At 40.8% G+C, this 16,623-nt stretch overlaps 1 protein-coding gene across 8 annotated transcripts in view; it reads left to right on the forward strand.

Annotated features, from left to right (window-relative positions):
- Window positions 1-16,623, forward strand: part of rbfox3a (RNA binding fox-1 homolog 3a) — a 499,685-nt gene that overhangs the window by 468,899 nt on the left and 14,163 nt on the right. For all 8 annotated transcript variants that reach the window (XM_079372549.1, XM_079372546.1, XM_079372552.1 and 5 more), the window contains 4 exons: window positions 5,576-5,708; window positions 7,566-7,605; window positions 8,244-8,308; window positions 14,793-14,871. In XM_079372549.1, coding sequence (XP_079228675.1) covers window positions 5,576-5,708; window positions 7,566-7,605; window positions 8,244-8,308; window positions 14,793-14,871 — 317 coding nt within the window. The remainder of the gene's footprint in view (window positions 1-5,575; window positions 5,709-7,565; window positions 7,606-8,243; window positions 8,309-14,792; window positions 14,872-16,623) is intronic.

The raw sequence follows: 16,623 nt of genomic DNA on the forward strand, positions 1-16,623 counted from the left end.
ATCAGGGGTTTCTTGGAGGGACAACAACAGGATTCATTTTTTAAAAGTAGTCCCTGTCCACTTTTCTTCAGTGAGTGTGCAGTTTCTCGCCAATAACTTTTCAGGTATCTATAGTTATGAAGTCAAATAAATTTGGGTCAGCATTAGCAATAAGCTAGTCTTAAAGATGCTGAATTAGATGTGTGAAAGATTGTGCAACATACACAACTTACACATAAATACAGCCAAAATCAAGTATATCCTCTGTAAATGTCTCTCTGAGTGATGATTGTCTACAATGAGGAAGAAGCCAGAGTTTCACCAGCTGTACGGTTGTCTGAGCCGTGTTTACATGACGTTTACGTGGACTAGAAAACCTTACATATAAAGCTGTTTTAGTCAAGAACTACAGAAAAGAGGAATAACAAACAAGCTGCTTATTTGGATGTCACATAAGTGTGTTTAGATCACGGTCATTCTGTGTCGATTTATTTGCAAGATAAAGCTATAAGCTAGCCAAAGTGTGCTAACATCACTCTGCTAGAGCAAAAGACAATTTTGTCCACCGCGTGCCCTTAATGGTGCTTGATTATGGTGCTTTAATAACTCCTTTGTGTGAACTCGAGTGTAGAGGGAACGGAGGTGTGTCGCTGAAGGAGAGCGGAGGCTTCAGAGTGCCGATGTTGTCGCCAAACAGCAGTTTGTTGTTTGTTTTGGTTTCATGCTTGTGCTCAAGGGCGGCATCTACTGGATCAAAAAGTTACACATTCTTCCTTTTAGAGGTTTGTTTGTATTTTTTGTTGTTTTTTTTAAAGGAGCTCGGATCCACCATTCTGAAGCAATATCAGGAGGGCAGGAGTACAATGCTGAGAATGTTTCACATCACAGCTTTGAGGGATTTTCCAATTCCTATTGAAAAAATAACAACCAAAAAAAAAAAAAAAAGCATATAAATGTGAATGGCGCAGATTCCATGAGTGTTATTGCTTTTATTTTTATCAATTGTGTCTATTCACCTATTTGCATTGCTGTTTTTGATCAGCTCTGGTAATAGCCTGATTCTATGTTTAGTGTGTTTGCCTTGCAGCGTAACCACATGTGCGTGTGTGTATGTGTGTGTGTGTGTGTGTGTGTGTGTGTGTGTGTGTGTGTGTGTCTGTGTGTTTAGGTGGGTAAAATAGGCTGCATGGGCATGAAGGACAATGAGGGAAATGTAATACTGATTGATTGACTGTGTCCTAGACTGAGTATATGCAAAGCAGGACAAATGTGTGTGTGCGTGTGTGTCTGTGTCTTTGTGTCGTGTGTTTTTGCATCTAATGTGAGTTGGTACTGTATATGCAGAGCTTGGCAGAGCAGCTCTCTCCAGAAAAACAAATAAGATTAAAATGCAAAATGCAGGCAAGAAAGTAACAAGACAAGCGATTTGGGCCTGTTTAACATATGCAGGAAAATTTGCAAGCTGGAAGGGCAACATTAGATCAACTTTGGACTTTGTCATGTTTGCACACCATCATCGGTCCATGGCCATTACTGATTACTGTCAGCCACTGAACCCAGTGAGTCAGTCTAGGTTGTTGTCAAAGAAAGCAGTAATGGGTGGGTGAAGTTCTTTGTGTTTTATTTTTTTTTTAATATTTAGTCCACAATTCCATAATTTAGCAACTGCTTTATTCCAAATTGAAGTATATCAGAAAATAGGAACACGAGCAAGGATTTAGAGAGGAGGAAACAACATCAGTGAGTGCAAACGAACGGCTTAGTACAGTCGGACAAACAGGTGCGAACAGGAAGTGAACAGAGGCAGAGCACAACATCGACAGCTGTTCTTCAGAGCACTAATCAGCATCAAAACTATTCTTAAGTAATTTTTTTGTCTTCATTATCACACAAGAACATCATCGTCATCATCAATATCTAGAGGTGCGTGATACATTAAAGAGCTGGGTCTTTAGCTTTTTCTTAAAGGTGCACACAGACTCTGGAGATTGAGTTAGGAAGCTTTTTCCATCACTAGGGGGCGACAGAGCAGAAGAGTCTAATTAAAGTTATGTTGTGAACGTTGGATCAGACACCATTGGCAGATCGTAGTTGGGAGTGTAGACCTGGATGATGAAGTTCAGGTTAGAAAGAGCCATGTTTGGTAAGCGAATAGAGGGCTTTGAATGGGAGCAGGAACTAGGTGTTTTTTCCAAGGGCACATCGGGCATGTAGCTGCAGGAGCTGGAGATTAAACCCCCAACCTTCTTTTTGAGAGACAACTGACTCTGCCACTGAGCAACAGCCGCTGCCTGAACAGGTCCTTTTTGTAGACATACTTTTATCAGGCGCATTTAAGGGTTGAGTTGCATCCATGTTTTACATGCTTAAAAAATTAACTTCACTTCTAAAAAATATGTAGTTTTAAAAAGAGCCCATGTGTGTACATCCTCTGTATGGTACTTTATGCACGTGTGTATCTGAAGATGTTGCTGCTTGTTTGTTTTATGAGGCTGCTGGCTGTCAAGCTGAGGTCCTGCCATGATTCATGGGTTATTACTGCACCGCTGTAGCATGTACAAGCCATAGCTCATCATCAGATTGCATTCATATACGTCACGGCAACAACAACAGGCACATACACATGTCCTCATGCTCCCTCATATACATACACACACTTACAGTACACTTCCTAACACACACACACACACACACACACACACACACACACACACACACACACACCGGAATGAATATATGGATGTCTTATATTAAGAAAGGAAGGATGGTAGGGGCAACTTGGGGAAATTGATCTTTTGCTCAGTATATATCACCAGTGGACAATGTGCTGGCTGTGTAGCATATTAATGCTGTTTTCTGACTAGTTAGAGGAGGCAGAGCAGACAGCAGAGAGGAGAGGATCTCCATCAAAGTACAGAGAGACGGATGGAGGAGAGAGAGGGAGAGAGAGAGACAGCCTGAGTGTTTCTGTCTGTGAGCACTCATAGTGGAGCATGTTGTATTTAGAAGACAGTAAAACAAAACACGGGCCTCTCAGTCTGAGAATGCTGCAAAGGGGATGCAGTATTTAAATTCTTACTTTTTTCACGGTATCTATCGCTTTAAAGTCACAGCTGACAGGTCATCAACGGAAAGCTTCTTTACTGTGCTTAAATGTCTGTTATGTAAAATGTTTTGGTTACGCACACATGCAAGAACAGTAACAAAACAGACACCTGCAAATCGTGATCAATCGTGGGACATCCCCCTCCTCCTCCCCCTCCATGTCATGGACCCGGAAGCTTCAGTGTTTAGCCAGCTCTGCATCGGTCTTGCAGATATCGCGAATATCTTGAAATGTTAATTAACAAATCCAGAGGTTTCTGAAGCTTGTCCGCTTCCATCGCTGGAATGCCTGTTTGTGTGTCGTGATAAGTATTTTCATACCTGAGGGGCTACCAAAACAGCTGTGTGAGGGCTCTTTAAAACTGCTGACTCTTCTGTTCAAAACACATACCGACCATTTTAACCTAGAATAAAAACTTATACCAGAGGACAAATTGGCTGCTGAGCTGTTATACAGTTGATATTTTACATATTTGTAAACTCAGGAAGTGAACTGGTATCTCTCTAGCTAACATACCAACTTCCAGGTTTAGTCGTCATCAGCGACCCTGCTGTTACCAACCCAAGTCCCTACAGAGAGACCTACTGCCGCCCTCTTAGTACAATTGCTATTAATACTACTAATTAGAAACAAGAAGGTCTTGTTGCACTATGGTAGCAGAAACCTTGAATTCCTGATTACTTGTTGTTGTGAAACATATGTTACTCTGATTTGAAGGCATAACAGCTCAGTGCCATGAATCCAATGTACTACTTCAAAGGGTTTAACTGGGGTTAAAGGTCTTATAATGGTAATGTCACAAACACAAAAAACATCTAACAAAACCAGTCCCAGCGTGTTCAGTTCATTTACTTTCAAACAGCACAGAAAACAACTCTGAAGACTCATAATTTAGTAATCCATCACAGTGATGGATTACACACCTTCACTGTGAACAGGAACACTTACGTTTTGCATAATTGCTACAGAATATTAATATCAGACTCCTTTATTTTGAAGAGAAAAAAAAGTTTATGTCTCCATCTGCAGAAGGCTGTAAGTTTAGGAATTCTTTTGTTCTCTCAATTCTGCACATTTCTTAATATATGTATTTTTATCATTGCAATTTTTTTGTGAAAGCTAAATTTGCTGTTTGTCCAAATACAAGTCTGTGTAACAAAGTGTGTGACATACTTCATCTGATCAGACATTATTGTTACGTGTTCATAAGTAAATTGAAAATCATTGTGTTGATTGTGGCGGAAACCAGAGTTTGACAGAATAGGGAAGAATGACTTTGTCTGTTGACTTTACATGGAACAACTCAGAAATGTGAGAATAAATGTGAAATGTTGAGAGGTCAGCTTTAAGTGAACGTGAGAAGTAAAAGAAAAGTTCAAAAAAGAGTTGAGCTGTTTTCTATTTAATGTGTATGATGAAGCTATGGCTGACACTTGGAGGAAGAGGAGTAAACAAAAACAAGAAAGAGTGACAGATCAAGTGTGCAGGTATCAGAAATTTAACATAACGTTAGGCTGACTGTTAAAGTTAGCTTTGTTAATTGTGTAACCTTTCAGTTGGCGTGTTATTCTGGCCAAAACATGAAACTTCCTTCTTCACCTAACATAGTTGCTGCTTCCCGTCTTAGCCAGGATGCTCTTGTTGAAGAGATTCTTAATCTCAATGAGACTTTTTCTTGGTTATATAAGACAGAATTCAAAAAAACTAAAACATTAAAATCTTTAAGTAAAATCTGTTTTGGGTTGAAAAGCCATAACATGATTTCACTTTGAATTTTTGTCTCACAGTAATCTGATTCTATGGACACCTATGTCCATGTCTTGTGTTTGTCTGCCCCATCTGGCAATAAATGATCTCAAACAAAATTCACCCAGAGAGTTAAAAAAATAAAATAAATCAGAGAACAAAGGCAGATCAAGCTAAATCTATAGAGCGCAAAATGTGCTTGTTCATCTCTTAATTGTCTTTTTGCTTCCGTTCAGAGTGATCGCTGAAGTCGCTGTATTTTTTTTTCTCCGACAGTGACAGAACTGAGTAAACAAGGAAAGTGTTTCCAGCTGCTCTTTGAGCGTTTTATGTTGCTGGTATTAAATATTTGTTCAAATGAAATGCATAAGTACATCTCACAAAGCCTGTGCTGACGCACAAAAAAAAAAGTCATTTGTCATTGAGTCATTTGTGTATGAGAGTTTAAAACATATCATCATGACTGTTTCACTTTCTGTGATGAGACCAGGTTAGTTTGCATCATGAAATAAACTGAGAAGTTGTTTTATAAAGCTTTTATTTCAAATGAAGCATCGATTTTAAGATTTACCAAAAAAAAGTCATGCAATTGGAAAGTTGGCAGTAACAGATGCAGATCACATTACACGGCTGTGTCTTTCACAATGTTTCATAGAGAGTTCTCTGCTGAGGAAATATGAAACATTTTTACTTCTTCACGTCTCTCTCTCTCTCTCTCTCGCTCTCTCTCTCTCTCTCTCTCAGTGACTGGGTTTCCATACCCCAGTACAGGAGCAGCTGTGGCCTACAGAGGGGCCCATTTGAGAGGGAGGGGTCGCGCCGTCTACAACACGTTCCGTGCCGCACCTCCTCCTCCACCTATCCCTGCCTATGGAGCGTGAGTACACACACGCACAAACAAACACACATAATCAAATAAACACTGTATGACAGGTCTGCGAGACTGAAAACATGCTACTGCACAAATCTAATTCATAGAGGCACTCAAACACAGAAAGTGACGGGCACACACACCCACACACGAAAACACACAGACGCACAAACATATGCATACCCACACATACACTCACGCGGAGTAACTGGAGAATGGGGAGTGGAAAACAAAAAGGCCGACTTCTAATAGAGCAGAAAATTGCTCTTTGATTCCTGAGTGGCCGAATTTGTCTCTCTTTTTTCTAATGTGTCATTCTTTATTCGGCTGTGAATGGACTGCTATGACCTGCCCTGCACACTCCAGTGCACCCGCTTCAGAAAAGAGCAGGAGACCCAGTGATTGTGAGGGAGGGGGGAGTGAGAGCGGCGTGGAGAGAGAAGCCGAATAAATGTCTGCGAGAACGCTGGGGTTAAAAGAGAGAATGAAAAAGAGAGAAATGCAGATGGGGACTGAGAGAGAAGAGGCACGAAAGGTGCAATTTGAGCACGAGTGACTTAATTAGGCGTTGATGTATGAAGTAAAGTGGATACATTTTCTTTAATGATTTTTTAACAGTCCATCATTTTAAACGTGAAAGCTTTTTCCTCTGGGTTTTTTTCCCTTTATTTGGTAGGACAATGGATAGAGTCAGAAATCAGGCGGAGAGGTGGGTATGACATGCAGGAAAGTAGCCACAGGTCGTAATTGAATCTGGGCCTCCCACTTGGAGCACCCTAAAACTATTAACATTCTTAATGTTTTATACATGAAAAAACATTTTTGGAAATTGAAAGAAAATAAAATCTTGCCTCTTGTTTTGGATAGTGAGTAGTTTTATGAGTGAAATGATTTACTGACTCTCTGGTCACAGCTGCTGATGAGTTTCAATATTACTATCTAGAAAACTATAGGAGTTTTGCGTCCATCTCACTGAAAGGGTCTTCATGATGTCATCAACCGCTCCTTGCCATTGTGACTTTGCTAAATGTTGCTTAGGGCTCATGATGGATTTAAGCTGGGCCTTTTTAAAATATGGTCTTTTACCTGGTTTCTTCAGAACATTTGTTCTGAATTTGCGCTTTAGAAATACAGATAGATTGATTGAGAAACTGCCTCCAGCAGTGCCCAGCGTCTTCTTCCTTGTTGTGGTTTGGCGGCCCCTCCAAGTGTTCTGAGTTGAAACTCTTTCAACTTTTAATAAAGTCCCTGTCGACACGTGCACTCTTTTCCAAATGTACATTATATTATGCCCCATATGTTTGTGTCCTACTGAACGTGACATCCTCTTTGCACCGTGTCTGCTTGGGTAAAACCGATCTCAAATAGAGCACATGCACTAAAACGACTCGGCAGTGTGGGTCCTACAGCAGCGGTTCATAACAGGCTGTTGTGTTGGAGACAGGACGGACATCGACGATGTTCTTCTCAGTGCAAGAACACATCACGGAAGCGCTCCAAAGTGCACAACCAGCCCTTTCCTGCCCAAAAAAAAGCCATTACGTGGACACGGGCCTTAATTGATTTACATGCATAGTGTGTTAAAGGACAAACTGTTTTGCAGCATAGACAACTGTATGGACATATATGTTTATTGAAGAAGGGTAGAATCATTCATGTGTCCACTGTGCTCTATGTTGGTGTTTACAAATGTATCAGGGATTAAAACAAAAAACAATCACATTGAGTAAAACTTAACTAATTCCACGAACACGAAGTCAGAACAGACCGAACATTCATAAGGACTTTTATTTTCTTGGTTAAAGCGTTCAATTTTACTTCGGTGTCATTAAAGTGCTTCATGTGTGTTTCCTGTGTCAACAGTGTGGTCTACCAGGATGGATTTTATGGAGCAGAAATATATGTAAGTAAAGAACTGTGGTACGTCAGCATGCTCCAACCACAACTCTGTTCAGTGACTGACGGTGGTTTCACATGAGGGACAGATCTGAGTACGCTTGACCCCAAAGTCTGGTTCAGATGTACCAGAGTCGTACTGACTCGTACCACGCCTGTGTCGGCTTGAAGAGGTGGTCTGGGGCATGATGTGTACCTGAGTACAGTCCACGGGAGATGTAAATGCATCCTTGCTCAAACAAGAAAGTGGACCCAATATGACCTCATTCTTAATGGCTCCTGTCGCTTCACAAATCATTGTATCTGCACAGCACGGACCCATTTCATCCTCTGAGCTGCACAGTGCATGTGTATGTAGGAAGAAAGTCATTGTTGGCGTCTAAGAAATAACAAAAACATCCACAGTTGGCAGGAAGGACTCTTGCTGTATAGGCCTATGTTCGTACACAAGTACGCTCGTGTACGGAACAATGCAGCAAATGTGAACGCAGACTAGCGAGAGGCGAGTCCTCATGTGAAAACACCCTGAGTGTCTTTGATAATTACTGCAATGCTTTTCTCATTGTCAGTTATTTTGATTGTGCTGTAACTATATTGACTATGTTTTGTACCTAAAGTTACGTACTTTCCTGTGTCTTTCCACAGGGAGGATACGCAGCATACAGATATGCCCAGCCAGCTGGTACCACCGCAGCTGCATACAGTGACAGGTACGTTAGATTCTCTTTTGACTTTTTGCAAATAAATCCAGAACCCAAAGAGCCTTTTCAACCGACACTGACTAAATAAACTTCAGACAGACCTCGAACTAATCAGAGCAACAAAACATGGCTTTGTGAGTTATAAGGGAACATGTACCGTTTAAATATGTGTGCAACCGACAACTTGTGCACAGAGATGCTGTTTGCTTCTCAGCCCAGTCAGAGGTCCATTTGACTTTGTGTGTTTAATGAATCATTCAGAGTCTTTTTGATTCACCTTGCAGTTTCAGCAGTCACAAAAGACACCGAAACCCTTCTGAGAGTCAGGCTCTCAGTGTACTCAGAGGTCAAAATGATCAAATCGAGGATACACATAAACATTTCAGACTTATAACAGTATGTTAGTATGAATTTTATGAACAACATTTGAAAGAACGGGACTAAAAAGAAGTACAGATAGTGTAACATCCTGCCACCGGGCTGTGATAGTGTTTTATGAACACAGAGCAGAGGTGGAAAAGAGCAGTTTAATCCACTCCATCTGATTCCCTCCCTGTCACTCCCTCACCTCTGATCCCTGAACCTCTGGGGCCGTGTGCCTCACCTCAGCTGCCCCCCGTCTGCCCAGGAACGCTGCTCTGCTCCCTGTGCATCTGTCCTCGGACCTCTGGGAGTCTGCAGTTTGCTGCTGAGTCAAAAGTGATATGTGTTTATAGAAAAATGTGTGTGAGAGACTGTTGCGTGCACCTGCTACGACTGCTGTTGAGATGCGTGTGTAAGATGGTGCTTGGGGAGCTAATCTTAGGGAGATTGAGCATCTCAGGCCGATAAGAAACAGCCACAGCAGGAGCCTGTAGGCCTCCGATAATGTAAGATTTATCAGAGGCAAGGAGCGAGCGACGTGCACTGGTGAATTATGAACAGAGCAGAGGAGAAGAGCGGAGCAGGTGAGGGGGCACAAGACTTATTTCATTCCCCTTCTTTTTCTCTTCTCCCCCGTTTCTCCCGCCGCCGCCGATGTGCAGTATATCCCTCGGTGCTCTCTCCTCCTGTCATCTTTTACACTGTGTCTATCTCATTCTATTTTTTAAGCCTCCTTGATTTAAAGGGAAGCCTGGGCAGTGAGGTGCAGTTGAGAGGAGATGGGGAGGAGAGGCGGAGGAGTTTTATTTATTGTAGGATAAGAGAGGTCTTACACAGAGTGAGGGGGCTGGGGACTGAGACACTCTGCCTCTGTTCTGTCTGTCTAGTGTTCACACACACACACACACACACACACACACACACACACACACACACACACACTAGACTAACTCTGTCTACACATGGGAGAACTAACAGGAAGAAAAAGTTGACCAGCACTGAGTGTCTAATGGACTCTTTACTGAGGTCGTTTTCACATATGCACTCAAGAAAATTTCTAGAGAATTCCAGGAGGACTGCCCCTGAATGACTACAGACCTGGCCGCTCACATGCACCTCAAAGCGAAAGACTATCCCTGTCAGAAGGGATCTCCTGGGGCAAGACGTGACAAAAAGAAAAGTGCAAGTGGCAGATGAAGCAACAGATTATGCTACACTTTTTCTAGGCTCATTTTCAATTTTTAATCTTTTCTGAACTAATGGTACCATTATGTTATACAATGATTTGCAATGATAAAATAAAACACAGCCCCAGTTGTGGATTTATTTTTGCTTCCGGGCATAGCTTAAAGTGCAACAGCACATTGAGGGAGATACATATTTTTAGAATAAATCATTTTTGTTGGAAGAAGAGAGTGCAGTATGAGGGCCAAGGTCAGATTCGAACCAATGGCTGCTAAGACGAGGACTTTCGCCTCTGTACAGGGAGTGCTACAACTCGCTAGGCTATCAGATGCCTCAAAACCAACCAAACCTATCAAATCTTTGTTATTTTTGTCATCTGTTTTTTCTATTATGTTATCTCTAAAAGTCTAACTTAACGTGCCCTCAAGTTTTTTTCTGCTCTATAAAAAGTCGTGCCACATTAGCTTGTAGCTCCGGTCCTCACTGTAAACCTTGGAAACACTTTGGATTACAAGAGATTTTGAACACCTGTTTGTTATTTGAATAAGATTTTGTTTAACTTTATTTTTATTTATATATAGTAGAAAAGAAAAAGTGAGTCATTTGTCACATGGGGGAGATTTGCTTTCACAGCCACAGAAACATGTACATTGAGCTTCAGCCAAGGTTAGAGTGTACTAGGCCATGTTCAGGACAACAAAACTCTTCCATTGAAGTGTTGCTGCCTTGAACCAAACAGAAGTACAATACTTATTAGGGAGCCTTTTTCAAAAATGTCATGCTCAGTGCGGAAGGTTAAAACGATGTAATTATGTTAAACATCTGACAATATATCCGGTTGCATTTACTGTTAATATTGAATTTGATCAATTGAAATGTCAAATATCCCCTATCGATGAGCCACTGAAAAGACAATATATACCGTAAAATCTAGAATATAAGTCGCACAGGCATACAGACAGAGGTTCAAACCTCTGTCCTGCGTGAATTCTGATTTCTATTGTGTTCAGCAAAGTTTACAACGTGCAGTTTCTGTGCAGCTGTGTCGCTTGCTGTCGTTTGTTTTTTGACTTTGAGGAGTTTGCACTCCTACAGTACAGTAGTTGAGCTCTCAGCCTACGGTCAAAGTTGGGAATTACAGAACCGCAAGTTGTGCTGCCCATTTCCCCTGGTCACAACTTGTATGTAGGAGTCTTTCAATCAAAAGAGCGCTGAACAGGGTTAAGGAGCAATCTTCCACCATTTTCTGTAAATGCATGATTATGACCTCATGAGGAAGAAAAGATGTTAAGAAGTCACAAAGCCTGCAATTAATGTGTATGAAGGGGATTAGTTATTGTACTTCTGATGGTCTCACTCTGCCATCAGGGTGTGAATGGTTGTGAATGGTGTGGCTTGCGGTGTAAAGCGCTTTTAGGGGTTTCAAGACTTCTAATGAAGCAGTGCAACATTGTAAAAGCATTTAAGATTCCCACACTGGGCATGACGTAAGAGGAAAATAGTCCTCGATCAGTGAAAAAGATGATTTGCTCAGCCAGAAAACTCACCCAACCTTTTCCTCACCTCCTACATGAATACTTCAATACTATCTTTTCCTTAGGTCTCCCTCTGTGACGCATTGTCTAACACAGAAGTGTACTGCTTATCTTTGCCCTCCAGACCTATGCTCGCTTCCCTTTACTTTTTAGAGGAGAATAAACAAACAAGACAGGAAGAGAGGAGTATAAATAAAGCGGTCTGGTGGCATCGGGGAAAGAGAAATGGGTAGTGGAATAAAAAAAGGGAGGAGCGTTCAGGGTGGGGATTAGTTCCAAGCCAATGCTGGTGAAAAGACTGGAAATAAGCCTCAGGAGACAGACAGAGTGAGATACAGGGGAGATGACAGGAATGAGGGACATACAGTAGAGAGGGAGGTGAAGAAGGAGACTGCTTAGAAAGGGAAGGGAGTGTATGAGAAACTATCCACAATATGTACTTTAAATTCCTTCTTCATCTATGTTTTTTTCTCTCCAAAACCTATACTTTCATTTCTCGGTTGCTTATTCATCGATGGCAACCCCCAAAAGAAAAACAGTATTAATTGTCCTCTTTCCTCGCTATCTGATTTTTTTTACCACTCCTCAGCCATCTACCACTCTCGTCACTCTGCCCATTCCTTTTTCTAATCTTTCATCGCAACCCTTCCCCATCATCGGGAAGATAAAACACTCGTTCTCTTTTTCTAATAAATTGAAACAGGTAAAACAAATCATTGCAATCACACACTCTCACCTTTACAACGTACATTTATAGCCAGACATCGATTGCATTTTCATCCGATAGGCCTGTCCTTTGCTTGAGTGAGAGGGGGAAATGATTATAGATCTCTACTTCCAGACCCCAGTTAAAATCGACGACCCAATGCCTTGTGTGTCTCATGCATACTCATTGTGGTTGGTTGGCCCTCCCTATCCATTATCAAATCCATTCAATCAAAGCCAACAGGCAAAAGGTTTATGTCTGGTGGTTGGAGTTTGGAAGGGGGAAACAATTAACAGTATTTCCCAACCGATTAAATCCCCCCTTTGAATTGTACTGGTTCAAAGATTTTTATGTCTGAGAAGTAAGTCAAAATGTCGTCCTGATTATAAATCTACTACCTCATATTAAAAAATGTCTTAAAGAGCCATCACAACCTCTTAGGACTTCCATAGAATGTAGTAAATAGGGGATAATGCTCAATGAGGTGTCCTTTATCAGCTATTTATGGATGATGTGGAGGCCAGACTAGAGGATGGTTGCTTCCCTGAAGTGGACTCTTGTTTTAAAAAAAAATGGTTTCTTTATGTTTTTTGGCCTTTTGCCATGGAAGATTTCTTACATGCCCCAAATTTTCCACATTTGAGCAGTCCCTGAAGAGATCATTGGCATGCCATTAGGTTCCAAAGCAATGAAAGCATTCTTTACTTCTCCATTACGATCTTCCATGATAATTATTTTTTTCATTTATTATCATTTCTGAAGTCACATAGTTTGCAGCCAGCTGATACCAATGCCTGATACCAAGAGTTTTCCAGGCCAGAAAAGACACACACTATCGCAGGCTGTCTTTGTATTAACAACGTCACTTCATTAACGCATTATTCTTTGCGTAATTTTTTTGACAATAGGCTGATTGGATGAAGGTGATCGTGCTAATCGTGCTCAGTCATGGGGATTTGTTTGCATCCCTGTTGTTATGGTTACTTAACTTACCATCTGAAGTACCTTCATTTTGACCATTGAACAGACTGTTTAACTGGAATTACTTCCATAGGTGTTTCTATATCAAAATTTAATGGAAAGCTATTAAACACCCATCATCCAATCATAATTGAGTATTCACTCAGAGGATGGTACAAGCTAAGTTTAATGTTAACCACAGGGTGAGTTAGAGAGTTGAGTAGTGAATGGGATGTTTGCCAGTTGCTTATGAGATTGATAATATCTACAAATTTAAAGCAGCATTCGATTTCTACGAGCTTAGATATAAAATGTAAGACTCTAAATGTAATGCTGATGCTGATACTTAAATTACTTTGGAATTCATTATCTTACCAAGAACTGAACCTCAAACTGTACTACTACCTGCAATTGATTATGGAAGAATGGCTGAAAGCTCGAGCTTGTTTTTTAAGAACATTATTTCATTAGCTGTAAAGTGTCCGTGGTGGATATTACTGTATAGAAATGTGTTGAATGAAACAACCACAAACAAATCAACACACAGGAAACATTAGACAGGTTGTATTCCAGTGAAGGATTGGTTTCTGAGGGAAAAATCTAATATTGCTGCCATGTTTGCTGGTGTGTACCCACGGGGCACTTAAAGGTAACAAGATATACACATGATTTAAAGATAGTGGTAGTAGCAGGGGGGTCATTAGGAGTCCACAGCTCAAATTTGCCCCTTATTCCCCTTGCAAGTTGATCCAGCACAGCCTTGATATTATGGCCTAATGGATCAAGAGACCAAGGCATTGGTGCAAACGATTGCCTCCAAGAAGGGACATGCTGTAGCCTCTCGGTTCAAAGCAAAGCCAATATTGAAGTGTCTTAAAACTGTGTTCTTCTAATAACCAGCAGAGGGAACTACAGTGGTTGTAAAAGATATCTGATTATACAGGAGTTAATAAGAATACAACTCCATGTATCATTTAATGGACAAACAATCAACTGCTGGATTCAATCATCTACATTATGGCATAATATCCATGATGATGGTCCCATTTACAGTACGTGGACAACAAGTTAGCCGTGCCCTTTTTTTAAGGCAGGTCACTGCTACTGATCTGAAGAAGGTCTTGTTCTGTTATTGATTGTACTGAAACACTCTCAAATGTTGTTCCTCAAACTACCCAAAGTAGCGATGTTGGCAGGGCACATTTTGCAGGGTGGCTGTGGCTCGGTTGTCTCTCAGCTGGAAGGTTGGGCGATCAATCCCCAGCTTCTGTTGCAGCATCTCCAATGTGTCCTTGGGTGAGACAGTTGACCCCAAATTGCTCCTGCTGCTTCGTCAGATGCGTATTCATTATTATGAATAGATAAGTAAATACTAATGGACACTTAACATAGTAACCCTCGCCATCAATGTGTGAATTGATATGAATCTGTTGGTGTGACATGCGGTGTAAAAGCACTTTAAGTAGTCAGAAGACGAGAAAAGCGGCGTGCAAGTTCAAGTCCATTTACCATTTATATCAATAGATTCTGAATAACTTTCTTATGCAATTAGAGGATGAGTTAAGAATACTCTGCAGTATGTTATGGTGGAATAATGTCATGTGAATGTCAGCTCTGCTGCTGTATTAAATCCAGCTTTTTTTTCGATCCATTGGTCTGATAAACCTCAGTGAGGCTTCTGTATAACATCGATTGTTTAATTGTCATATTAAACAGTGTATCCGTCTTTTTCTTTCTCCTATAGTTATGGCAGAGTCTATGCAACAGCAGACCCATATCACCATACGATTGGTCCTGCTGCCACATACAGTGTGGGCACTATGGTAAGTTGTTTCTTAACTTCTGATTGTCTAAATACTGTTCCAAAGTGAGTCTGGATTAGAAACCGACTGTTGTCTTCAATATGATAATGTATGAACCAGGATGTTTAAAATTAAAAGAGACACATTTTATATCTGACAACTTTTACTGAACAATTTCTAAAACGACTTACAGTTAACGAATCAATTAAATTAGGTATAAGGCTTGCTTTAATAGTAGTCTTTCTTCAACAAAGAGCCTATTTTTACTCTTCAACTTGTTGTTCCTGTGAGTTGTGTTTCCCTCTGAGGGAAACATTTTAATGTTTAATGTGAATCTTTGCCACTTCAGTAAATGAAAAAGGGACATTGCCTTATTCTCAAACTCCCCATTCAATTTCATTGGCCTGAAGCTACTTGCTCAAAATCCAATCGAGACTGAGAATTCCTCCCCACAGGAAACCGTCTCTTCAAATTGTTCAAGGGGAGATAGTCGTATGGTTAATGTTTGTTTTTAGCTAGCTTTGCAGCTAACATCAAAGATGAAAAAAAATCTTTCTAAAGAAAGAAACTGAGCACCCCAGACAACGGGGGAACAGAGAAAGTACAATTTGTTTTCTTTCGCGGGTGTGTGTAGAGACTTCCTCCAAAGATTAACGACCATCTAGTACATGCTTCGACGTGCCATGGGAGATTAAAGTAGAAGGAGCGAAAGATAGACCGCAAAAGGAGGAGGAGGAGTGGGAGAATTAAAGTTATTGGTAGCAAAACCGGCTGCAGTCGAGCTGCTGCGTGGTGCAGTATCTTGGACTCCAGACAGCTGAGTGTTGATGCTGAGTGCTGACGTGTTTGTGGTGATGGAAATGGAAAGCCCTACCACCATGTGTCCCCTGAACACCCCCCTCCTCCTGCCTCCCTAGTGCAGCTGCTAGCTAAAAGCCTTCATTAATTGCGACCATTTTTTCCTCTTCATTTACTTAATTAAAAACAGTGGCCTGTGTTTTCCTCCTGATTATTCTACACTTTCTTCTCTTTTTTCCTCAAATTACTCCTCCCTTTTTCTGCATCCTCCCATGTCAAAAACCCTCACTTCAGTTTTCTTATCCTCAATTCTTAACACTGCACCATCACTTACTCAATTTCTATCACACTGTAGTATTTCTAACAACGTGGACTCAAACATGTAAGATCCATTTTATATTGACAGTTTGTAACTCCTTCTCTTCAAAAAGCAAAGTGTGGATCATTTTCGAAATAGTTCAGTCAGATGTCGGGAGTTTAGTACTAACTGTGGCTGTAAATATGAGGTATTCTAGATTAGGCTGACAGATGGCATCAGTGTTCAAACGTTTTTTTTTAATGTGGACTTTTTTTAAGGTGCAAAGGGTTATTTTGTAACTGATCTTACAGTAGGTCAGATTGGAACTTAAGGGCATATTTTTAACATGGACAGGACTTATTTTGACATTTGCTGTCTGTCACTAAAAGCTATATTTAGCCTTTAAAATGTGGAAATGTCCACAAGGTGCCACATTGAAATGCAGCAGCCTGTTGCAACACAGCCTGGTTAATTGATTTAAGATTTTGGTGTGGCTCCGTGGGTCATGGGTAGGCTATATTCATATGACTATTTTTGCACTTTGCACACAGTTTTAGCCAGATGTGACCACAGTTTTTCCTGTTCTTACTGTCCGAGAATTAAATGAGATTAAATTATACTTCCACCTGGCACAGACATTTACTCCCAAGTGACAGTTTTTATGTCAAATAACACTG

Source organism: Symphodus melops (genome assembly GCF_947650265.1).
Source record: "Symphodus melops genome assembly, chromosome: 21".
In the NCBI taxonomy this organism is placed as follows: Eukaryota; Metazoa; Chordata; class Actinopteri; order Labriformes; family Labridae; genus Symphodus; species Symphodus melops.